At 33.3% G+C, this 27963-nt stretch overlaps 1 protein-coding gene across 1 annotated transcript; it reads right to left on the bottom strand.

The window, feature by feature from the left end:
* LOC132724675 (DNA repair protein RAD52 homolog) lies at positions 1–18370 on the bottom strand. Its single transcript, XM_060709608.1, has 11 exons — positions 18214–18370; positions 16086–16187; positions 15417–15510; positions 13675–13742; positions 12418–12536; positions 10754–10829; positions 9021–9421; positions 5971–6083; positions 4729–4836; positions 2048–2188; positions 1–1574 (listed from the first exon to the last, which is right to left on the bottom strand). Exons 1-11 carry the CDS (start codon positions 18238–18240, stop codon positions 1537–1539), a joined length of 1287 nt encoding a protein of 428 aa, XP_060565591.1. The 5' UTR covers positions 18241–18370; the 3' UTR covers positions 1–1536.
* Between the last annotated feature and the right edge of the window lie 9593 nt (positions 18371–27963).

The raw sequence follows: 27963 nt of genomic DNA, 5'->3' as shown, positions 1-27963 counted from the left end.
AGTATTGTAGTATTTCTATTATTTTAAAAATTTTGACATTACAGCTAGGGCACAGTAGCTTGTTAAAGACATAGGATCATGATAAGTGCTGACATAGATACTAGTACCATGCTCACCTAGTTGATGGCATTGTACTTGTAGCCGAAAAATGAATGAAAAAACAAAGAAACAAAAAAAAACAAGAGGGCCATGATGGCCATGAGGTCGCTCACCTGTATATAGGCCCCCCACCCCCGGGCCAATTTTTACCCAAGGGCTTTTATTTGTTTATTTGAACAGACTTGGTAGACACCCATAAGAAGATGTTTCATGCTAAACATCTAAGTTCTAGCTCATTGGCATTTTTAAAAGAAGATTTTTAAAGTTTTTACTATACACATATAGTAGTTAAAAACAATGTCACCCCTGGGGCAGGGCCAGTTTTGACCCCCTGGCATTTATTTTAACAAACTTTGTAGATATACTTAAAGATGTTTCATGCCAAATATCTAAACTCTAGCTATTTGGGTTTTTCCAAAGAAGATTTTTAAGTTTTTGCTATACACATATAAGGAAAATAAATGACCCCCCCCCCCCGGGCGGGGCCAGTTTTGACCCCAGGGCTTTTATTTGAACATACTTGGTAGACACCCATTAGAACATGTTTCATGCCAAATATCTAAGCTCTAGCTCTTTGAGTTCTTTAAAAGAAGATTTTTTAAGTTTTTACTATATGCATATAGGGAAAATCAATGACCCCCTGGGTCGGGGCCAATTTTGACCCAAGGGCTTTTATTTGAACAAACTTGGTAGACATTCACTAGAAGATGTTTCATGCCAAATATCTAAGCTCTAGCTCTTACGGTTCTTTAAAAGAAGATTTTTTAAGTTTTTACTATATGCATATACTGGGAAAATCAATGACCCCCAGGGGCGGGGCCAATTTTGACCCCAGGGCTTTTATTTGAACAAACTTGGTAGACACTCACTAGAAGATGTTTCATGCCAAATATCTAAGCTCTAGCTCTTATGGTTTTTTAAAAGAAGATATTTAAAGTTTTTTCTTTTGGTTGCCATGGCAACCAGAGTTCTGCATGGAATTAAATTCTTTGAACAATTTTTAAAGGTGACCACCAAAGGAACATTCCTGTGAAGTTTGGATGAAATTGGCTCAGTGGTTTATGAGGAGATGTCATTTAAAGCAAAAGTTTACGGACGGACGGACGGACGACGGACGGACGCCGGACGAAAAGCGATCACAAAAGCTCACCCTGTCACTTTGTGACAGGTGAGCTAACAATATAAACAAAAATACTGACACTATTACAGTTTATAAGAGAAGTTGGTAAGTTGAGGTATTCACATGCGGTTTTAAGGTAATATGGTATCCTGCCATATAGTTTTAGAAAAAAACTTTCACTTCATGTCTCCTAAATGCTTGTTAAGTTCATGGGACTGTACAATATGATGATTTCTACTTTGATAATCTACTTAAATGTCATGTCAATATGAGTAAACAATCACAGTATAATTGTAAAAGGAATTTATGCCAATACATTATTGATCAATTTTCCTCTTCTTTCCAATCATAATATCTGAAAAGTGAACAAAACATATTTGAGTGGGGGTGTAGTGTGTTAAAAAAAAGGTTATTTTCTAGTGTGTTTTTATCAGTTCAATAAATTACTTTCTCATGTTGTTGTTGCCACTTGTATGTACATATAACAAAACAATTGATTGCCATGGGCAACATCAATATAGACTGGTGCTTTTCTCTTTAATCTCTCCAGTTGTTTTTTTTCTGTTTTTTTTTTTATAAATATGAAAATCGGAGCATTACAAAAAATCTTACATTAAACTTTTACAGAAAATACAATATTTTATTTTATATCATTAAATGTTCTCAAGCACAAACTGCACAACTGTATTATCATCTTAAGTTAATGGTAAATTAGGACTAATGATAATGGCTATTATATTTGGTAAATGATTATTTGCTATGTATGCAAGAAAAAACCTTTTCAATTTTGATTTTACCTCAAGACATTTCCAAATAAATCAGACTCACCATTTGATATACCAGGATTCTGTAAATGTTTTTCTTTTATATTGTATTTTAAGTTGATATTCTGTTGTGGTGAAGGATTTTGGACGACACAATATAGATCTTGTTCCATGTCTATGGACTGGTTCCAAACGGACAATTCATCTAAAATCACAACAAAATAATATTACATCATCAAAATAAATAATATGAAAGGAACACACCAAACGCTGGAACAAGTTAAAATATTTATCTAAAACCTACTAGTTTTGGGTATTCACCACCTTTTTTCAAATCTCATACAAAAGTATTACATGTATCTTCTAAATAAAAACATCTGACTGTATATATCACAATCTAAGAGACCATTTTTCTTGATAGTATATAAATACAGGAGGGCTTTGGTGGTCCTCTATCACTTGATAAAGGGGAACAACCTATAAAATGGAAGATTGTTAATCTTTATCAATAAGACAACAAATTTTGGAACAGTTTTTTCCTAGAAGTCTAAAGATATTTAATGTTTTCTCAAAATATACAGAAGGATCACCATCTTTTTTTTCAAATTCGGCAAAACAAAAATATTTTAACAATCTTTGTCAGTTTTGCACAAGTCTCTTGTGTGAAAATATATCAAACAAGAGCTGTCGGTAGGACAGCACGCTCGACTATTCTAAGTGCTTGATAGTAGAAGAGCCTTGATACTGTTAAATTTTTTAAGATCACAAAAGGGCTAATTTTTTTTTATAAATTCATGTTATAGGCCTTAGAGAGAGTATTGGCTTGACTATTTGGAAGGTAATGTCAAAAGGGTGTTTTATTGAGTATAATAATACTAATTACCTATGAATACATAAATTTGACAGAAAAGGTACAAAGGTTTCTAATTAAGATGTTTTATCAAGTAAATCACTGCTTTTTTATTATGAATGCATAAAATTGTCCCAAAAAAGGCACAAATCCTTCAGTAGTAATTGAGATAACAGCTTACAAGCAAAACTTTACCATGAATTTCTAAGTTGAAAAAGGGGAGAAAAATCAGCCTAAATGCAAGATAGAATTATGGATCTTTGTCAGTGACCTACAATTATGACCCTAAATGCATATGTGAAGTTTGAAATAAATATCTTTAATAGTTATTGAGATATGTAAAACTTGCATGTAAACATTAACCAAGAGACTAAGTAGAAAAGGGGATATGAATCAGCCTTAATGCAAGATAGAGTTATGGAACTTGGTCAGTGACATACAATTATGACCTTCCAATTATGACCCGAAGTGCATGTGTAAAGTTTCAAGTAAATATCTTTGAAAACCTTTAACCAAAGTTCTAAGTTTCAAAGGGGCAAATAATTCTGCAAATATTGCAGGCAGAGTTATGCAATTTCGCAAACTGATGTACATTGTTACTATAAAAAAGTATTTTAAATTTCAATTGAATATCTCAAGCAATAATTGAGATATTTGACTTTACAAAAAAACTTTAACCAAAATTCTAAGTTCCAAAGGGGCATAATTCTGTCAATATTGTAGGCAGAGTTATCCAACTTGTCAATCTGATGTACCTTGTTACTATAAATAAGTATTGTAAGTTTCAATTTAATATCTCAAGCAATAATTGAGATATTTGACTTTACAAAAACTTTAACCAAAATTTCTAAGTTAAAAAGGGGCATAATTCTGTCAATATTGTAGGCAGAGTTATCCAACTTGTCAATCTGATGTACCTTGTCACTATAAATAAGTATTGTAAGTTTCAGTTGAGTATCTCAAGCAATAAGTGAGATATTTGACTTTACAAAAAACTTAAACCAAAATTTCTAAGTTAAAAAGGGGCATAATTCTGTCAATATTGTAGGCAGAGTTATCCAACTTGTCAATCTGATGTACCTTGTTACAATAAATAAGTATTGTAAGTTTCAATTGAATATCTCAAGCAATAATTGAGATATTTGACTTTACAAAAAACTTTAAACAAAATTTCTAAGTTAAAAAGGGGCATAATTCTGTCAATATTGTAGGCAGAGTTATCCAACTTGTCATTCTGATGTACCTTGTCACTATAAAAAAGTATTGTAAGTTTCAATTGAATATCTCAAGTAATGATTGAGATATTTGACTTTACAAAAAACTTTAACCAAAATTTCTAAGTTAAAAAGGGGCATAATTCTGTCAATATTGTAGGCAGAGTTATCCAACTTGTCATTCTGATGTACCTTGTCACTATAAATAAGTATTGTAAGTTTCAATTGAATATCTCAAGTAATGATTGAGATATTTGACTTTACAAAAAACTTAACCATCGCAGACGCCGACGCTGACGCCGACGCCGGGGCGACTACAATAGCTCTCATATTCTTCGAATAGTCGAGCTAAAAATGGACCAACACATTTCACCATGAAGATTTACAACATTTTCTTTACATGCATATACAAAAATGTGACTCCTTTCTTGGAAAAGATTTTAATCTAACAAAGGAAAAATATGTTTTTTATCGCTATGTAAAATGAGAAAAATAGATTTGTATTATAAAGTTTAAGAAGAAAGAGGTCATATAATGAGATAATTTTAAACAATTAAATGTAGTTGCAGAGGTTTTTCTACATGACATTGTCTGCAATCCTTAAAATTAAAAAAAAATCTAGATTTTGGAAATAACAAAGACCCTTCATCTTGGTGTAAGAAACCTTTAAACTAAACTTACCATAATTATCCTCTGCCACAAGACCATTATTTGTATTACTGTTTATTGATTGAAATGTTGGAACTTTGGCAGAATTACAGGCAGGTGTTGATGTTGCAACAGGTAAACCTAATAATGATACAGTATTACCATGTATACATATTTATTGCATATCAGACAGGATTATCTACCGTTTACACTGATGCTAGAAAAACCTGTTTTTCGTCCCCCCCCCCCATGTAACAAAAGTCACATGCTTTAAATGACATCATTGCTGCGTGCCTTTTATTAATGAATTGCGTTCTTAGGATGACGTCATTTTACCGTTATGAACTTAGTTGTAACTTCATACCCTTCTATGAGAAAAAAGTGCGTTATAGGAATATCAGTTTTCGTAATTTCTGTTCTGAAAATAACTAATATGTAATATGCAAGAAAAAGAATCAAACACTGGCTGTCGGTACAGACAGGAACATCTAGTTCTCGGGTATCTGTTAAGCGAAACTCTGCAGAGCATCGTTACCACCATAAACAGTTACCCTCGTCGAGCTAGATATTCCAGTCAGTACCGGCAGCCAGTGTAAGATTCTTATAATATATCACCAATGTTTATACAGCTTGTTCTATACAGAGTTTCTATTAACATGTCATGATGACTCAAAATCACACACGTATAGTTACTGCTGACATTTTTGAAGCAGGATAATTACTCCAATATCTAGACACAAATATTTAGCTATTAATAGTAAAGAGCATTGACAGACGGCACACTTGTGCAGCTTGCCTTTCTCTATACCTAACATTATAATGAATGATATATCTAACATTATAATGAATGACATAATCAATTTAACACACGCAGATTCCGATGACATAAAAAGAAGACTTAAATGTTCTTTCCTATACTTGGGTTTGTGAGTCAAGTATTCAACTGACTGGAACCATCTGAATTAATACATGTATATAGGTTTCATACAAATTCCATCAAATTTTATCCAGGGGTTTCAGAAGGTGTTGGACAACAGTCAAACTACTATTGATCAAAGATTGGCCATCTTTTGATGGTTTACTTAAGGCAAACAGGGAGAGGTTTAATGCTAGATATTAATCCATCTAAATACCTAATCTTAACTTTGTTTTACTTCAAATATGAATATTTTCTAAGCTCTTATATTACAACACCTACAAATGAGAGCTCTCAAGTTACATAATACACCAAGGAGTTGCTCATATCATCTTAAAGAATGTGAATATGAAATGTACCTAATTCTTCTGGGCTTGACTCTTGCCTCTCCTTTACTAAACCTTTCTGGAATTCCATCTGTTTCATTTTCTGTCTCATAATTCTTTCATGTTTAGGTAAAAGGTCTGATTCTCTGCAGGATTATATAAAATATGTTACACACAGAATGTTAGCTACAAGACAAGAAGGGGTTTTATTAAAAATACATATGTCTCCCCTAAGGCTCCCACATTTACAATTTTTTGTAAACGTTTACACGATTGTTAAGAACCGAAATGATGCCGTTTAAACGGTGGTACTTCTATGTACTATACTACACCATGTATTCAAGTCGCCAATTGCTGACTTACTTTCTATTTTTAATACATGTACAAATAAATAATGTTCAAGGCTCATCACAATTGAGTCGGCACATATTTTCTGCATTGTATCCCCATTTCGCTCATTTGAAAGATCAAAGGAAAATCAACTTTACAAAAAATGTATTATGTCACGAGCGATTATTGCATGGTAATGCTGTGTGAAGGGTTGTAAACACCCATTTTCCGTTTTTTACTTTGGAATAAATTAATTAGAATTGATAGAATTCATGATTACAGGCAATGATTAAGATATTTTGTAAGACAATATGGTCATTTCGATTAAACGGTAAAAAATATCGTAAACGTTTATGAATGAAAATCGAAACGAATCCGTTTAAACGTGTAACCGTGGGGGCCTTAGTCTCCCCCATATGTACTCTAAGAATTGAACAGTGGCATGTAAATCCTGTCAGCAGTTTGACCTGATAACCCTTAACCTCATATATACGCGAAACCACGCACTTTCAACACCCCCCCCCCCCTTTTAGGCCTCAAATAGTGAAAAAATGTCCAATTTGGGCCCCCAACACATGTGAGCACTTTTTCGGTGCCACCCCCCATCCAAAGGAATGAGAATATTTTGGACTTGTGAGAGGCTAAAAATGACCCCAGGTCAATCAAAAGGTAACGTGTAACCAACGCTGAAAAGCCTTTGACTTTATCTCAATCCATTGAGAAGTTGCAGCACTTTGAAATAAATTTTGATGGAAAAAATCAAGGCAAAATAGTGATTTTTGGCACTTTTGAGATGTCCCCTCGTTGCCATGGTAACAGGAAATTTAAAACTGAGCATGTCCTTACAAAGGCAATGGTCCAGTCAACAATTGTGCCAAGTTTGATTAGTATTGAAGCATTTTTCATAGTTTCATAGCAGTTTGAACTTGTAACACGAGGCTTTTCATTGAAAATGGCCATTTTTCACATGCTCATGAGGGAAAGGGTTAAAGCAGGACAAGATTTTTCTATTTTTAGTTATGGTGGCCATTTTGTTCCGCAAGCAAAACATGCACCAGGCTTGATAATGATTACCCCTGTAAAGTTTCGACAAGGTTAATCTATTTTTAGTTCTGGCAGGTACATGTTTTTTGTTAAGCGAAGAGAAACATGCTGGCAAATTTCTTGACAAAGATTGGTACTGATTAAAATCATTAATCCTGTGGTGTCTGCTTGAAATCTCGACGGCAGTTTGACCTGTGAAAATCTGACTTGGTTTTCTATTTTCAGATCTGGGGCCATTTTGTGCATGGAAGCAGAATGTTTGACCTGTGAAAGCTTGACAAGCTTAATGTGGATTGACGGACAGACAGCAAAGCAAAAACATATTATGACCATTTCAAATTCTTTCTTTTTTGTGTCTAATGTAACCTTATAAATTTTATACTTAAAATCAGGAATAAACCCTTACAACTCCAATTTGTCCATTTGGACACAACAAGTCATATCACAAAGTCCACAATTGATCTATATGGCTTCACAATGAATGAGAATGTGTACGTAGTAGGCTAACATTTGTCAGTATTATCTGTTTAATTAAATGGACATTAAACTGACTAAATATTGTTTAATTGTGGCATTATTTTCATTCTTTTAACTGGCTTTATTTTGAAATACATAAATACATAATATATGAGAATACAGGTTGCATACAAATAAGACTAACATATAAAGTAAGTAGATATTTCTAAGTCTTAAAAAGAAACAATTTCATTTTTCATTCAAAACACTGAAAAGTGTAAAAAAAACTGCCAGCGTGCCAAGTGGTTAACAAGTCGGACTAGTTCTCTGAAGATTGCTGACCCCGTGAGTTCAAACCCTGTCAGATGCAAGCTTTTGTTTCCTTCAGCAAGACACTTTATGGTCGTTGCTTAGTACTGGTTGGTTCCAGGAACGAATTCGAGTGTTTCAATAAGCTTATAGCTTCCAATACAATCAAACTAATAATAAATTTGTATAAGACTAACATATACCGTATAAGTAGTTTTTTTTCGCGGTGACTTTATTTCTGCGTTTTCTGCAGTCAGTTTCGGCACCGCAGAAATAAAAACCGCAGAATATTTCTCTTACCTGCTACGATATGTATCCTACATTGTGACCTGTTTCGTCTAAAGTAATAACGACAAACAGATTATAACGGTTAGCGGGTTTTCAAGTTGTATAAAATTACTGTCGGCTAAGTATGTAATGTGTGTTTGTAAGGATGTACTTATTGTTAATTGTGCTAATTTAAGAATAAAAATATTTCAAACCATTCCAACCCTTATACTGCTAAATAATCGTTGTTTACTTAAATTGTCATCTGATACGATACGGTAAACTTCTATCATTTCCTTTAAATTAAAGATCATACTTCCGGGGTATATTTTTCACACGTTACTTCACGCTGATCAAAGATGTATACCTTTCTATTGTTGCGCATTATATTTGTTAGAAAGCAAACAATATAATTGTTTGTAATTACTATACAGTTTTGCGGTGACGATGATAAACAAATGCGAATGAGTACATGCAAATATAATAGATAGGGTAATGTGACTTAGAATTTGATAATACGAGTCGCAGAATTTAAATCATGTTTTGTCCAAAGAATGTGCCGCAGAAATAAAGTCCGCAGAAATAAAAACATGCCAAAATTTGGAAAAACCGCAGAATTTTGAGCCCGCAGAAAAAACCACTTATACGGTAATACCAAAGAAAATTGTATAACCTACCTAGTATTTGCTAAATCTGTTGCAGAAGATATGTTATTTCCACTAACAGACACAGACTTCTTTAAATGACTAGTTCCAGTATTTTCATATTTAATTTCACAAGTTTGTTGGTTTCTATTCATATTCACTACATTTTCACAAGACAAACTTTTTGACTTGTGTTGTAAATGTCTTACTGATGTAGCTGTAATTTTATCACTGCCAGTATGGCCAATTGTCTTTTCTTCAGTGTCATTACATGACTTCAACTCCTGCACATTTGGTGAGAGATTTTGTAAAACATTGTTCTGAGTATTGTTTCTTATTCTATCAGCAGTTCTAAGTCCAGCACTCCTGGCTTTTTCAATTGTTGGATCCAACATTGTATGCTTCATTTCATCTAAATTAAACTGTTCCGGTGGCTACAAAAATTAAATATATTTAGGAAATAGATAGAGGATATTCATTTTCTTTCTATAAATACAGAATTTATTTAATAATCAAGTGGTATGAAAATAAAATTTCATAACTTGATAAGTAGCGGGAGTCTCAGTCTATTTTTAGTTTGGGAAAATCTAATTCAACCAGTGAATATCACCCAGTGAATATGATTTTATAAATTGTTCTGTTTGTACCAATGAGATTGCAGCTATATTTAGATCATATAACAAATTTATTTAAATAAAAGATGAAATTAATCAAATTGGTATATACTAATCATTGGTTACCACAGTATAAAGTTTTAAGTTTGGTGCAGCATATACAATACACCAAGATAATATCTTTTCTAATGTGTAAGACTAAAATTTCATGTACAATTAGAAGAAAACTATTTATGGCCCAGAAGACAACTTACTTATGGTAAGTGCATCAATTGTGGTTAACCACAATGAAAATAGTGTGTTATAATTAGGGATGGCAGCCAGTTACTTGCTAATCAAGTACTTGACAATTGGTTACAAAACTGATACTAAAGTACTCCGTAAAAAGTGCATCACTACATTTTTCCTTGAATAGTCAAATAAAATAATTTAGCATTTCCTAGTTATATCTCCACTATAAACGTCTTAACTTGTTAAATGTATCAAAATCCTTGTAGAAGTGCTAATACTATATTTCAAATAACAATTGTTAACAAATGCAGGCATTAAAATATTTGACAGGAGTACAACAACAACTGTCGCTAAATTCAATTTTGGCCACATATGAAATTCAATTACCAGTGTGTCACCTTAATTTGTTCCCATGAATTAGATATATAAACCACTTAATAGATTATTGCTTTTAATATCACCATATTTAAGTAAAAACTTAAACCAAAATCAATTTTCTTTTTTCAAGATGCATTCCTTACTAATGCAGTACCACTTAATCTGTGTATAGAAAATATTAAAATAGAAAACAATGGTGTATTTCAGAAAATGTCATTACTGTGATATTCAGTCTTTGTTCTCATTACAATATGCCAGAAATAAAAGATAGAAGTAGATAGATCTATAGATTATAGTTATGTACTTAAAAAGTCCGAAGAAATCTTCAGAGTTAATGGGTAATTGATTATAGGAATGACTGAATATTTAAATCAGAACCTTTGGCATCACTACCAACAATAAACAAGTTTCATTAACAATCCATACCAAGTTACCACCCTTTCATGTTACATGCACTTAAATTTCATTATCAAAGAGGGAGAAACTGCTTTAAACCTTTGCCAATACTAGTACATGTACTAAGTTATCTGATGTGAAACAAACCTTCTTGCCAGCTCTGTTAATACACTTTAAATAGTCTTTATCTCCCAAACAATTTCCCATTGCATTTCCAAAACTTCTGAAAAACAAATATTTTATGCCAATCATAAACAAAAGTAAAACAAAATCAAAATAAAACGAGATGTACTTAATACAAATGCAAATACACAAGTCCAAAATATGTTTATACACTAAAATAACAATGGCATGATGAATTTTCCAAAGTTTTGAAAATCTTACCTGAAAGTAAATGTTAATTAAAGGTCTAGGTAATAAATTTGTTTATCACACGTGCAGCTTTTATGACTGTAAAAAAGGTAGTGCACGGCCGTGCATATATTTTGACGTGATGTTCTTTTCGTTATATAAACATAGCGTTAAATGTTAGCGTTATAGGTGTGTCAGTGAAAAATGGTTCTTTTTCCCTTCAAACAGTCTTTATTTTTGGTTTTGTTTGTTTGTTTGTTTGTTTTGGGTTTTACGTCACATCGACACAGTATAGGTCATATCGCGACGTTCCAGCTTTACTGGTGGAGGAAGACCTCAGGTGCTTTATTTAATAGAATATTAAATTCATGTAAGTTTAATACTAAATTTATGAACTCATTCAATAAAATAATTTTTTGCTTGCCAGAGGCTTGCATAATATAATTTTATTCAGTTTGTTCAATAAATTCAGTGTAAAACTCATTCAATATCCTTTATACATGTTATCAAAATAAAGCTGTTATTATTGTATCAATTCTCTTGATAAACACTTCACAAGCCATTCATCATTCAATTAGTTAGTTTTGTTTAAAGCATTCAAACAACAGTTTTTTTATCATTTTGTTCTTTCTACTCTAACACATTTTATGGATTTATGTGTTATGGAGGGTATCAAATCTGATCAAACTTGAGTTACACAATGTTCAAACCTAAAGGAAAAGACCATCAAGTAGCAAATAAACCATAATCAAGTTCAGCTAAATTTAAACATAAATAACCTTTACCCTACCTTTATTGACTTCAAGAGGTCAATACAAAGTAGAAGTTTGTGCAAGGTACCTGCTTACCACAGACACTGCTATAGAGGTTCTATGTTACTGTTGACTTACTGAATTTTTCACCTTAATATCCCAAAAATTTATAATTGAAAGTTCCAACAAAAGCTGTTAGTAGGATGGTACACTCAACTATCCTCAGAGCTTGTTAGTAAAAGTTAAAACAAGAGCCTGGATAATATAAGAAGATTGTATCCACAAAAATACAAATAGAGCCTTAGATATTGATCAAAGAAGTATTTTAAGTCCTGTTCACAAAGGGCCTGATTTCATTTAAAATGCATGCAAGAGTTATGCATCTTGGAAAGTAATTTTGAATTGTTATTCAGATGGCATGTATCAAGTTTCAAGTACAATCAGCAGTTTTTTTCAAAAATTAATGTTGCAACCATGCCTTGGACACTGACCTGTTTTGCTTGCAAAACCGTAACCAGTGTTACGACCAAGCTAACATCCTGGTAAGTAGGACAGCCCTACTATTTTTTGAGAAGTCAAGCTAAAAATGGAAGCTGGACAAGTCAATTTAAAGAAATTCAGAAGGTTAAAGGATAGGAGAAAGCTAATTTAATGTTACAGAAAAAGGGCAAAAGAAAAATCAGTAACTTTCCTAGGGTGAAAACCTACTTCAGAGCTCTTTTCAAGCCATCAGTAACAGCTTCCTTTCTGGCCTTCTCTAGTGACAATGCTTTAGATTTCATTCCTTCACTGACACCATACCCAATATCTTCATGGTGAATACCATCCTGAAATAAATATATGAGCCGCATCACGACAAACCCAACATAGTGCGTTTGCGAACAGCATGGATCCAGACCAGCCTGCGCATCCGAGCAGTCTGATCAGGATCCACGCTGTTCGCTTACAAACCCTATAGCAAGTAGAGAAACTGAAAGCGAACAGCATGGATCCTGATCAGACTGCAAGGATGCGCAGGCTGGTCTGGATCCATGCTGGTCGCAAACCCATTATGTTGGTTTTGTCGTGACACAGCTCATATCTTATAATGATACTTCACTTCTCCATTCCTAATTTTTTTGTCTGGAAATGCAAAAAAAAATAATTTTAACACTTAACCTGCAATGTTTCTTAAATGAATGTGCGCAGCTTCCATTTTCATAACAGTCTATTGCTATTAAAGATATAAAAATAAAAATTTAAAGGTATTCAGCCAGATGTGCAGGCTGCCCTGGCTCTATACTGTTGTCTGAGGCTAATCACTGTCAGTTTCAGCAGATGAGGGGTTAAATCACATTCTATATATAAATCATTAATTTCACACAGTGAATATTTTAAAATCAAATTTATAATGTCTAAATCAATTTTATCACTTCACAAGATTTTCAAGATGAATGCAAGCATGAGTTTCCAGTAACAAAACAACTTTAGCTCAAGCATTTCATTACAAGAAAATAAATGAGAGAGTATAAAGTTTATCATTATATAATTATTATACATGCATTTTTTATAATGCCCTGTGTATTCAAATGTTTCTAATTTCTGTAGAACAGCTACAGAGGAATTCTAACATATTTAGTGTCAAGATTTATTTTGCTTCATAAATATTCACTTTATTACGTCCCTACCTGTCTAATTTTATGAAAGTGGTTCTATGAAGCACTATGAAAAATAGAAGGCGACTATGAACGAAATTTGATATAGTATCAATTACTATTCTTTTATGAAAATTAACACTGTTTTTTTTTTTAAGAAATATAGTGTTTTCATTGAAAGACAAATAAAGCTGGACACTAAATAATTGTTCTTCATGAAATCTTTAAAGTAAATTTACAATGTTACAAAACTTCATTTAACTGACAAATCCAGGGGCAACTCTAAAACCATTTTGTAGAAGAGAGTACATCTAGACAAACATGATCTTACCTTCAATACAACCTTGACAAAAGCACTGACCCCAACATAGTATTTGCCATTAAAATGGTCCACAAAATCTGTAACAATTACTTTAATGGTTGAAGAAATATACATTGGACATTAAAACACTGGATTATAACCTTAACTAAACCTTAAAATGGAAATTTTTAAATCTCACAGTTTTCCCCTAAAATTCAATTTAAATCAAGTTCTTACTTTTCCTTTTTGAAAAAAAATACTGTATTATCTTTTTCTCAAATTTAAGGGAAAGGCCCCTTTCCCTAGGTCTATGAAAAAGGCAGACAGATTAAAACTTTGGACACTAACTTTGAAAAAAAAAACACAGAAAAACAATACAATAATATAACATTATAAATAATTGTTTAATAAAACTAGAAATGTGTCCATAGGACACGGATGCCCCCTCACGCCACTGTTCTGTCAATCTTACATGTATGACTCTAGATCAAATATTTTTTGGACTACATGTGTCACAAGTTGAAAACTAAAAATCAACAAAGGGCCATAATTCTGTTAAATTTGGTCGGAGCAAAAATTCCTTCCTTGTACCATCTACACATTAAGGTTGTTAATCCCTGGAAGTTTAAGCAAAATCTGCCATCCGGTTTAAGAGGAGTTGCGTTCACAAAATTTCTACATAGTATATAATGAAAAAATCAACAAAGGGCCATAATTCTGTTAAATTTGGTCGCAGCAAAAATTCCTTCCTTCTACCATCTACACATTAAGGTTGTTAATCCCTGGAAGTTTAAGCAAAATCTGCCATCCGGTTTAAGAGGAGTTGCGTTCACAAAATTTCTACATAGTATATAATGAAAAAATCAACAAAGGGCAATAATTCTGTTAAATTTGGTTGCAGCAAAAATTCCTTCCGTAACTGCCATCTACACATTAAGGTTGTTAATCCCTGGAAGTTTAAGCAAAATCTGCCATCCGGTTTAAGAGGAGTTGCATTCACAAAATTTCTACATAGTATATAGTGAAAAAATCAACAAAGGGCCATAATTCTGTAAAATTTGGTCGAAGCGAAAATTCCTTCCTTTACTACCATCTACACCTTAAGGTCGTTCATCCCTAAAAGTTTAAGCAAAGTCTGCCATCCGGTTTAAGAGGAGTTGCGTTCACAAAATTTCTACATAGTATATAGTGAAAAAATCAACAAAGGGCCATAATTCTGTTAAATTTGGTCGCAGCAAAAATTCCTTCCTTTACTACCATCTACACATTAAGGTTGTTCATCCCTGTAAGTTTAAGCAAAATCTGCCATTTGGTTTAAGAGGAGTTGCGTTCACAAAATTTCTACATAGTATATAGTGAAAAAATCAACAAAGGGCCATAATTCTGTTAAATTTGGTCGCAGCAAAAATTCCTTCCTTTACTACCATCTACACATTAAGGTTGTTCATCCCTGTAAGTTTAAGCAAAATCTGCCATCCGGTTTAAGAGGAGTTGCGTTCACAAAATTTCTACATAGTATCTAGTGAAAAAATCAACAAAGGGCCATAATTCTGTTAAATTTGGTCGCAGCAAAAATTCCTTCCTTTACTACTATCTACACATTAAGGTTGTTCATCCCTGTAAGTTTAAGCAAAATCTGCCATCCGGTTTAAGAGGAGTTGCGTTCACAAGATTTTGGGACATACGGACTGACGGACGGACAGACGGACGGACAAGTGCAACGCTATATGCTCCCACATTGTGGGGGCATAAAAAACAGTATATAATCATACCAATAGTTTGATTGGTGACAGAGTGAGACCAGCCATTGAATCCAAACATCTCATTGGCTAAATTCACTAAACGCCATCCTTCTATATATGCAAGCTGAAATATGCCATACAAGTTGAGATAGATCATATAGGAGTGATTCCATTGATCTTTAATTGCAAAAAATGGCATAAATGAGAACAAGGATTGCAGTGTAATATTGTCAAAGAAATACATGTATATATACATTTATTATATTATGATACTTTATTGATGAAACAAAATGCGTATTTTCATTTTCTGTATTTTCACTGCAGTGAAGCATATTTTCTGTATTTTCACTGCAGTAAAACATATTTTCTGTATTTCCATTGGTGTCTGGCCAGACTTCGGTCTGCTAAATTCAGACAATATACGAAATATAAAATAAAGTCTTTCAAATTGTGATGTCAATAAGAGAAAAAAGTACAGCAATTTGTCAGTAAATTTGGTAATGACCCACTCATTAGTTCATGGAAAGAAGTTTACAGTTGCTAGACTGTTAAAGAGCCCCTCATTTGTTTCAACATAGTGACCTCATTTAATGGATATTAAAAAGAACATGGACAATGAAAAACAGAAAGTCAGTTTTCATATTGCATTGAGTATGTTTGTGTATGAAATAAATTGTTTAAATACTTTGCCCTTCACACCTTTTGGCCTCCAGCTCCGGCTCTCTGACTAATAAATTCTTGTCCTAATCTTTGTCTTAGTGCTGCTTGTATACTTTCATGTTCTTCTGCAGTAAACTCAATCTGAAAACAAAGAACCATATTATGTCTTGCATTGCAATGAGATGCATTATGGTAAAATTTAACATTCTTGTTTGAATAATACTTAACAGTGTTACACAAGAGTGAAACTGTTAGTTTTATCAACATTTCATATTAATAAACATAAAATTTACATATAGTTAGCAAATTAGACATGCCAAAAATATCAGCCTAGTTTCCCATTTTCTATCCTGACATGCCAGCTTATTTTATAGCCGATATAAGGTTATATTCCCAATAGTATATTATTTTCCCAATCCACAAAAAAATTGAAAGTCACAAAATAAAAATATTGAATAAAAATTCTAAAATGATTTTTTTGCATTAATTTAATCAAGATGCCATCCTAGACAGTGACAGTTTGTATTTATTTAATGCATTTTTTCCCATTTTTTATCAAAACATTGCTGAAATTCCCTATTCCACAAGTATTGGTCATGTTCCTAAAATCCCGGAAAAAAATCCTGCATGCCTTCTGCTATGTTGATATTCAACAAACAACTCATCTTTATGCATTTCTAGTAGATTCTATGCTGGAGTTTTAATCAAGTATTCAAAAGAATAATCATACAATACATGTTTCATGATTGCACTGACTGTTAAAAAAATTTTAGTTTTACAGATTTTGTTTCAGTCTGGCCTAAAAAAATTCAAGATGGTCCCCTATCTCAAGGCATGTGGGCACCCTTTTATACAAAACTTGATTGTCGATTTTCGAAAGTGTGTCTTAAAGCTTATTGCTTCCTACACAATCAACTAGAATAAATTCTATATAAAGCAAAACTAGACTGAACAGTGTGGATTCCCCATTTTTGTTAAAATGTTTAAAGTCTTTTATTGACAGTTGACATGGAAGTCAATCTACTACCAAGACAAAACATATAAAAAAAACCCAGTCAAATTCAAATCCAAAAATACAAATACAATAGTACTTTTGAAACGGAAAATGTAAAATAAAAGTGAATGATTATTTTAACCAAGTTCCCCGTTCATAGGCTTTGCCTAATTTCATAATTATTATCCAAATTATAATCTGGTTCCCTGTCCTAGTATGGTTCCCATGATGGGAATCCCATCTATGTTCTCTGACAGGTGGATTCAATTTAGATATAAACAAAACATGAAATGGCTGTTGTGTTGAGTGAATTGTGCGGCCGAAAATGTTCAGATATAAGTGTATTAAAAACAAAAAATGTGTCGCTGACGGATTTAAATTAAAATGTACTATAATTTCTGTCAAGCAGTGGTTTTTTTCCTGTATTTTACAGCCGAATAAAGGCTGTTTCCCCTAGCCAAAAATAGGTATATTTTTCCCTAAAAATGCTAATGTTTTCCCCTAAAATGCCATGTACACATTTTTCACAAGTACCACTTAACAGCAGCTAGAAGACAGAAAACTGTCCCTATAGATAGCCTCTGCTATGTACCATGCATGTTAAATTAAATTGAAATTTTAAATTTTATAAAATGTGTTGGTAAATTCCATTCTCAGTTTTTGGAATTTGATTTCCCCATTTCTTATTTATAACGCTATATATTCCCCTTCAGAAAGCCACATGTTGCACTAAAAATTGAAAAAAAAATCACTGTCAAGGAAGGCATTTTCGACTTTCATATAATTTTGAAAAGTGTTGTATGTTTAGACAATACAGTATGTCTTGGCTAGTCATACGTGACTCACGTACGGCTAAAACTTTTGTCTAACCGTACGGCTAGCCACTTCTTTCTGTCAAAGAGCTCGCTTTGAGGCTTTGCCTTACTGGTATCGAAGCAGTATCCTTCGGCTAGTAGTATCCGACAATACGGTTATTTATATATGCAAATGAAATTTAGAACTCGACAAAATGATCGAAAACATGGATATTACATTATGATGGGTACGAATTGAATTGAGTACGAATATTTACTGGAGAAAATATATGAATTAATTCATCAGGCTTATTGCCATGCGTCCTACAGCAAAGAGATTGCACTCGTAGATAATAAGATGTGTCTGAAATTGTCTTACCTGTCCAAATTTACCCTCGGTTGACATAGCTATGTAATTTGGAATTTGAAGTCTATCCGCCAGTGAGTGATTCTTACACTTGCATAGATTTTACAACACGAAATGTAGGCATAAACACACTAAAAACCTACATTTAACTTCACGGTCGAACACCGCTAAATATCTATCTATCAATCAATCAATCATAGGTATTTTTATAGCGCGACACTTTATACAGTTATATTCTGTGGCGCTTCACAAGATCCTATAATGTCAAAGTCATTTCCACAGTTTAAAACTATATACACATTTGACGAAACTTTTTATCTATAAAATTGTTCAAAGAGGTGTGCTTTCAGTCTTTTTCTGAATGCAATTTCCGATGCAATGCACTTTAATTCTTTTGGTAGGGCGTTCCACCATTTAGGTCCCATAACAGAAATAGATCTGTCAGCAAGTCTTAACATAACATTAAGGAAATATTTGATTTTGCATCTGTAAGTGTAAAGAAATATATATTCAAATTGAAACTTGGCACAACAAACTGTGTACAATTGTCATCAGCAGCTGATCTTAGACTGTATTTTCTTTTCACACAATTAAACAAAGTTATGAGATACGTTGGAGCTGTTCCATGTATTACTCGGAAAACAATAAGAATTACTTTAAACATAATCCGTGCCTTGACTGGTAACCAATGTAGAGATTTTCTGAGATCAGCACTAGGTTGGTCATACACATTCATTACTACCCGAGCAGCCTGGTTTTGGAGTCTCTGAAGTCGATCTATTTGATAAACTGGTATTTCTGCAAAAAGTCCATTACAAAAATCGATGTGGGAATTGACTAAACCATGAACTAGTTTTTCCGTTGATTTCTGAGACAGATGCTTACGAATGGATTTCAGATTCTTAAGTTGAGAGTAGGCTATTTGACACTTTTTTCGTATATGCCTGTCAAAACTACGGTTGGCATCAAAGCAAACACCCAAGTCCCTTACATGGTCAACACATTTGACAAAACAACCACCTACATTCACACCGGGTATATCAACCTTTGCTAACTGTTGTGTAGTACCATATAAAATGATCTCTGTTTTTGCATTGTTCATTTTCAATTTATACTTTGCCATCCAAGAAGAAATATCATCCAAACAAGCAGATAATTGTTCAAGAACATAAGTTTCATTTTCTTTGTTTCCAGCTTGAATTTGTAGAGCGACCTTATGATCATCAGCATAACCATATAACTGGGCCGGGTATTTCTTCACAACTCTATTTAATGCTGCGATATACAAGGTAAAGATTACTGGGCCAGCACAGGAGCCTTGAGGCACACCAAACATCAGGTTTTCTTGTCTGATGATTCATTGTTTATGATACTTTCATGGTTCTATCAGTCAAGTATGATTTGATCCACTGTAAAGGAACGTCATCTATGCAAAGTCATCATGAAGTATATGAAGCGCAATGGGGATGTCAATGGTGTCGAACGCAGAACTGAGGTCAATCATAACGACTATTGTAATTTGTCCATCATCAACAGCTTTCAGCAAATCATCATACACATTTTTATCAAAGCAGTTTCTACTCCATGGTTTTTACGATATGCACTTTGATACGATGGCAAAAGTTTATTTGTCTCAATATGTTTAGTGATTTGATTCAGGGCAGCTTTTTCCAGTATTTTGGACAAAAATAATAAATTTGACACTGGTCTATAGTTTTTCAGCTCCAGAGCGAGACCTTTTTCTTCAACAGGGGTCTTATCACTGCACTTTTCCAAGTCTGAGGAAAGATGCCAGAAGTAAGTGACCTATTCACAATTTCTGTGACTACAGGCAGAAAGTACTCAATGTTCTCTTTTAACTTGGTAGTTGGCATGAAATCAAGTTCACAAGTTGTAGACTTTGATTCTAAAATCAACTTCTTCACATCTGTACAAGAAAAGCATCTCAAACTGATCCAAGCGACTGACACAAGACTGTTTTCCAACACTATTATTTACTACTATCTATCTTCCATATATAGTCAAACCCCTGCTGGGGACCTAGACTTGACGCGCGTCAACTAACAAGAATGTTTGTAAAAGAGCTGAATTAAAAAATATAAAAGTAATGGAAATGAGTATATTGTTAAAGCTGCACGCCTCCAGATGAGTCAAAATGTTTCTAGAAAATGAAAATTGAGAAAAATGTACTAATATTTCAAGAAAGGTAAAAACAATCAAGATCACTGTTAAAGTTTACATGTTATTTGCGATTTAAGACTGATTTTGCAGTATTTTATCACCATATTTCTACTGCGTTACTAACGCAGTAAGGGCTTTTTTGCACATTTTGACCTCTTTTTGGTTATTTGCATGGATTGTAAGTGCCAATTGCAATATGTAAATAACTTTATTTGTTCACCTCACAATATTTTACTGTCAAATACATTATCAAAATTTTCATGAAATTTAACATGAATCTGGAGGCGTGCTGCTTTAAAAACATGTTACGTACCTGGGGGAGACGTATGTTCAATCCGGCTTACAGAATATTAATTCTCTTATAAAATAAATGAATAAAAATATTGGTAAGAGCCAATATTGGCAATCGAAATAATTTTTACTAACGAATTGTGTAAAATTACCTAAATTGTAAAATTACCTAAATTGTCCACAATACAGTACCATGTGTCCGGACATATATGTACATGACGTTGATTTATTTCAGATAAAAACTTGATGTTTTAATTTACATTTTTAACATATATACAATATTTCAGCAACAAATGCTGAAGTTTTGGAAATTCTATTGTTTACTCTGCAAAATGTTACAGCTAGTATAAGAGGTCCGGTATTTCAATCTTGACATCCAAATTTTCAACACCAATTAACGTTCACAACACCAAATAGCGATAAACTTGGGAAATAGATATCAATTCTGAGTGCATTGTTGTAGATTCTAACACGACCCGCAATTTTCCCTATTGAACATAGAAGAACAGAAAGTGTGTGTTATTATGCAACAGATGCACAGTTTGACGTTCTATATTTAGACATGTGACGTCATCATTATACACGTGACGTAACCACTAAAAATCCGACGCGCTGAAAATAAGTACGGAAACAAGTCAGGCGCAATTTCGCTTAACTATCAAGTACGGCAACATTTATTTGTTGATGTCGTGTTAGAATCGAAATAATATATCAAAATCAGTGATTTTATTGCTTGATAACATCACTGTTTGTCGTTCGGATGCGTATCATTATATCACTCGGGCTACGCCCTCGTGATATAATTCCTCGCATCCGAACTCCAAACAGTGATGTTATTAAAATCACTGTTTGGGATATATTATTTCTTAAATAATGCACGGGTTGAGTTCAAATGCGTAGTAATATAATCACGAAGGCCGATAGGCCTGAGTGATTAATTACAAAGCATTTGAACGAAAAACGTGCATTATTTAGGAAATAGATATCAATTCTGAGTGCATTGTTGTAGAATAATGCACGGTTTGAGTTCAAACGCGTAGTAATATAATCACGAAGGCCGATAGGCCTGAGTGATTAATTACAACGCATTTGAACGAAAAACGTGCATTATTATACAATAATGCACGAAGAATTAATATCTATTTCCATTCTAACACGTCAAGAAAAAGTATAATTATTATTATAAAGTTGGACTTTAGGTTTGGTGGATAAATTTGTTTTCGCCTCAGAGTTTCCAATAGAAACGTTCTTTAAAGGCTGTTCCAGTGGGTTGAAAAAAACTGTCGTTAAATCTACTGTTTGTAGAAACATTTTGAAATAAAATAATAAAGTCACAGCAATAACACGTATAATATCATTTTTTATTTTTCCAACGTTTCGGCAAATGTATGCCTTTTTCAAGGTAAATAAATAATAATAATATCAACGGACGTGACGTCGTAATTTTACAATTAACGTCACGCCCACTTTAGCGGAAAAACGAACAAATACGAACAATTCCAATTCATGATAAAAGAGATAAGTGCACCAAACAAAGCATCAAAATATAAAAAATATAAAAATATAAAAAATATAAAAACGACACAATAGATATCGGATTAATAAATACGAATATTTCCTATAGGGTTTAATTATAAAAAATGATAATAGGAAAAAACGAATATCTATGTGGCGTAATTCTAGCATTTGTAGCGTGGATTGATATTTTATGAATTATTTAATTGAGTATAACAACTTTGTGTTCATTCCTTCTGGAAAATGAGTTTTTAGCTTATGAATCCAAAATGTTTCTTTGCACAAACGATCTAAAGTATTGTAAACAACATCTATGGGCATAAATGAAAAGTCGGTAAAATTATGATCGTCCTTATTAAAATGATTTGCAACATTAGTGGAGAATGCAGGATCTACAAAATTGCATATATCAAATTTATGGCTATTCATTCGTTTAGACACAGGTTGTTTGGTTTGACCAACATACTGCATGCTACATTTTTTACATGTTATCAAATATATACAATTCTTGGTTTGACAGTTAGTATGTTGACGTAAGTCAAATATCTCTCCTGTATTTGAACTGTAAAATGACGTACCACTATTAATACGAACACAATGAGAACAGCGTTTTCTAAAACAACCTCCAGAATGTGATGTAAAGTCACTGTCAGTATCAAATCTAGATCTAACTAAAAAGTCTTGTAAGTTTCTTGGACGTTTATAGGCAATTATGGGTGTGTAGTTATTGTGAATATTTTTAACACCTTCGTTTTTTGACAGATTTAGTAGGTCCCAATATTTATGAATAGTATTTCCAATATTAGGTAAGGACGGATTATATGTCACAATAAATGGAAGAACGTTTTTCTTTTCTTTATCTTGTGGCCGTAAGGCATCCTCTTGTGACATCTGTGACACGTGAAGAAACGCTGAATCTATAACCGTCTCAGGGAAATTTCTACTTATGAAGAATTCTCGTAGTTTGCTCAGTGAAGTAGAGAACACGTCGTCGTCGGATATAATTCTCCTGTAACGCTTAGCCTGACTGTGGGGTATTCCGTCTTTACACCGTTTTGGATGACAGGATGTATAATCAAGATATTGGTGGTTGTTAGTTTCCTTTACATAAACATTAGTTTGAAGTTCGTACGATTTTCCTTTTGATACTTGAACATCAAGAAACGAAGCAGATTGTTGAGATATGGTGTGGGTGAATTTAATGCTTGGGTGAACATTGTTGATTTTGTCAATAAATGTGTTAAGTTCTTCAAGAGAATGATCCCAAAGCATAAAAATATCGTCTAGAAAACGAAGCCACAATGACGGTTTAAGCTGACTATCTTTCAAAAACTCCTCTTCGAATTTCCCCATAAAAAGTGCTGCGTATACGCGGGGGCGACTGGGCTTCCCATAGCGGTACCCATTTTCTGAAGAAAATAGTCATCCCCGAACTTGAAGTAGTTATTTTCAAGAATAAGTTTCAAAAGTTTAACAATTTCATCTGACGAAAGTCTGTTGTTATTATTTCCTTGTCTTAAATAATACAAACACGCATCAGTTCCATCCGTATGTGGTATATTAGTATAAAGTGAAGAGACATCTAGTGTTACCAAATATGTGTTTTTGCTTTGTAGTTTAATATTACGTAATTTGTTGATGAAATCTGTGGTGTCTTTTACATATGATGGCAATTTTTTTTTTTTAGAAACATTTTGAGAATAGCGAATTTTGAAAACGTTGATAAAACTTTGTTTGCTCATTTTATTTCACTCTATAATTTTTCAAGCGAAATACAAATTATTAAAAGTGAAATAAATGTTAAACCTAACTCGTCTGCGATATTAAAATAGCGTACTTGATTTGATTGTTTTGCACGTGCTGTTTGGCGCTACATTATGACGTCACGTAAACAACACTTTAAACGTCTGTACAGCGTTAACGACTGAATTAAAGATATTGGTGTTCGGATTCATTTTCTTAGTTAGACCATTTTCTATCACTCTAGATAGTTTTCACAACAAAATTCGACAAAAAAAATGTTTTTACTTATCAGATTTTTAAACAAAATGGCGCCCTCAATGTGAAAATATACAGGGAGATAATAAGAACGGCGAGTGCATTGTTGTAGAATAATGCACGCTTCCGGCCTTCTTTGTCTATATAGGAAAATTTCCGATAGTGTTAGAATATACAATAATGCACGAAGAATTAATATCTATTTCCATTCTAACACGTCAAGAAAAAATATAATTATTATTATAAAGTTGGACTTTATGTTTGGCGGTTAAATTTGTTTTCGCCTCAGAGTTGCCAATAGAAACGTTCTTTAAAGGCCGTTCCAGTGGGTTGAAAAAAACTGTCGTTAAATCTACCGTGTGTAGAAACATTTTGAGAATAACGAATTTTGAAAACGTTGATAAAACTTTGTTTGGTTATTTTATTTCAGTCTATAATTTTCCAAGCGAAATACAAATTATCAAAAGTGAAATAAATGTAAAACTTAACTCGTCTGCGACGTTAAAATAGCGTACTTGATTTTGATTGTTTTGCACGTGCTGTTTGGCGCTACATTGTGACGTCACGTAAACAACACTTTAAACGTCTGTACAGCGTTAACGACTGAATTAAAGATATTGGTGTTCGGATTTATTTTCTTAGTTAGACCATTTTCTTTCATTCTAGATATAGTTTTCACAACAAAATTCGACAAAAAAATGATTTTATTTACCAGATTTTTCAAACAAAATGGCGCCCTTAATGTGAAAATACACAGGGAGATAATAAGAACGGCGAGTGCATTGTTGCAGAATAATGCACGCTTCGGGCCTTCTTTGTTTATATAGAAAAATTTCCGATAGTGTTAAAATATTAATTAACGTTTATGAATATTGAAATGAATTTAATTAGAGATCGAGAAACGTGCATTTATTGTTGAAAAAACAACAACAAAAAACAACACCTCTGATAGATTGACAACCTTGATCAAAGAAAAAAAAATGCGCATTTTCGGAGCCGCCCGGTTTTGATGGTTGTCCGGTTTTGGTGGTCATTTTGCATAAACAACAATAAAATAAAATCAGTTGCCTAGAGTCTCAGCAAATTTTGCACATTGACAGGGAATAAAGTAATACAGTACATGAATTTTGATATCAAATAATGCATTGCTTGCTACAGTTATCAGCCTGCTCTTGAAAATGACCTAAAACAAGCTTTCACCCGCCCACCCCCTCCCACCACCAATCCAAAATTTTCTATAAATTTGCTTTAGTTACGATTCTGTTTAATCATGCTAAGTTTCAGAAAATTCTTTTTCTTTTAAATTTTCATTCTTTTCCATGCATTTTCTAAAAGTTAAACGGAAATTAAACTTAGAATTTTCAGCAAGGCGGAATTTTGTTCTTTACATATAGGTAATAAAATAAATTTGTTTCTGGAATAACTTCAACAGATTTTATTTTAATCTCTTCATGATAAATCAATAAACAACATAAGACTAAACTACGTCACAATTCTCGGAAGAAATTTCAGGCTTAATTTGACACATGCTCGAGAATGGTTTCGGATTTTTGTATGTCAATGTATTGCTATGGCTCACATTGTCGTCTGCTTTTTGGCGTAGGATATCATTATGTGCTAAATATAGGTCTATTGTTGGACTTATTTTATCGTTTTGGAATATTTTTTGTAGATGACGAAGAAACTCAGACAAACTCCGTTGAAACGAAATAGTATCTCGTGCCCACGGCATAGTATCTCGTTCCCACGACTTAACTATCTCGTGGCCACGACTTATTAACTCGTTGCTGCGACATAGTATCTCGTGCGCACGAGATAAATAAAATAACACACATGTCACCTTTGTGCCACCGTAGATATTTGCTAACATACATATGTATAGTCCTAATTCTGATCAGTTAAGTGTATTAACCAAATATTCCAAAAAGCTATATAATTTATATAAGCCACATACTAGTTATGTACATTATCATATAAATCGATATACATGGTGTATTTGGATTTGATAGAGAAGCAACAATATGGTAATATAACGATATAATGGCATTATAACGACTATATGGCTATTTAACAATATGGCAATATAACGATATGTTAATATATTACGATATGGCAATAAAACGGATATGGCAATATAACGATATGGTAATATATAACGATATGGCTATATTAACGATATGCTATATAACGATATGGTAATATACGGTAACTGCGATGCAGCGTCGGGCAATACATATCACGGTACAGAGCCCTTGTTCCGCAATATTTTCTTTAGTATTTTGTCTCTATCTGGTCAACAGATACATTTACAAATTTCGACTTTTTCAAGCCTTGTAAAAATGTAAAATTTATATGAATTGCCGCCGCATGTCATTTCAACTCAAACAGAAGATGCGGACGAAAAATTTTCTTTTTATCACGCCAATTCATTAGTTTTCAAAAGTAAAAGATCTGAGCCAATAACGAGATACTATGTCGTGGCCACGAGTAACTAAGTCGTGGCCACGAGATAATTAAGTCGTGGCCACGAGTCAGGTAAGTCGTAGGAACGAGATACTTTTTCGTGGCCACGAGATACTATGTCGTGGCCATGAGAATCTAAGTCGTGGGAACGAGATAACTAAGTCGTGGCCAAGAGATAATTAACCAATCAGATAACACTATACTATATAGTATATATTATGAATTTTTTAAACTTAAAAAAATCTGTGTAAAGTTTTACATGCAACATTAATCTTTGAAAATACTGAAGATATTCACGTTGAACTTGTCTTTAGGATCATATTAGAAAGTCACCTTCCAAGGCCCATCAGACATTTACTTTGACTATATATAGCCCTTTGTGGGGACAATTTTGTGATCAAATCGGTCAGTTTGTACGTACTACGGCCTGTTAACATTGTTTATACGATAACATGAGAAGGAATAAGTCCTGGTTTATTTTATTTGGTAGGGACATTGCCCATGGATAGTAGATAGCCTATAACGATGTTTGAGGTCAAGGGTCAAGGTAACCATGACACTACATGTAAAATCCTAGTTACTCGTTCCCACGACTTAATTATCTCGTGGCCACGACTTAGCTATTTCGTGGCCACGACTTAGTAACTCGTTGCCACGACATAGTATCTCGTGCGCACGAGATAAATAAAAACACACACATGTCACCTTTGTGCAACCGTATCATTCATATATGACTCTGAATTTTTATTTTAGTCGTGTTCTGTGAGTTATCACCTTGGCCGTCGCAACAGAATAGCCCGAATTCCAACACCAGCCAAATTACTCGTGTTTCGCGGGCAGTGCACTTTAGAAGAATGGCACAATATCACACACCATCGCTTTGATAATGTCGTGTTACCTAAAATATAATGTGACGGTGCACAGTTTTACTTGAAGTAATTCATCAAAAAAAACGTAAATGACTTTTGTGAACCAATTATATTGAACATACTTGCTATTGAAAGCATAGCAAGGAAAATACATGTCGAAGGGGCTTTCGTCTTGATTTCGCCCGTACCCCTTTAATCACCTGACTGTATCTTGGAAGACGAGATAGTCTCCTCAAACAAAATGAATGAACACTATTTAATTACTTTATGTATTTTTGTAGCTACCATAAACCCCCAACCCCCACTATACAGTCCAACTCCCACTACAAAGTAACATACCAAAGCCCAGTACCAGAATTTCTGTCACACTTTTCTTTCCAAATAATGTACATGTAGCATTGTCCAAAGTTTTGTTGTTGCCGTGTTAATTAAACGATAGTTAGCT

Source organism: Ruditapes philippinarum, unplaced genomic scaffold (assembly GCF_026571515.1).
Source record: "Ruditapes philippinarum isolate M1 unplaced genomic scaffold, ASM2657151v2 ctg703_1_1_1_1, whole genome shotgun sequence".
Lineage (NCBI taxonomy): Eukaryota > Metazoa > Mollusca > Bivalvia > Venerida > Veneridae > Ruditapes > Ruditapes philippinarum.
This window is presented reverse-complemented; position numbering and strand designations above follow the sequence as displayed.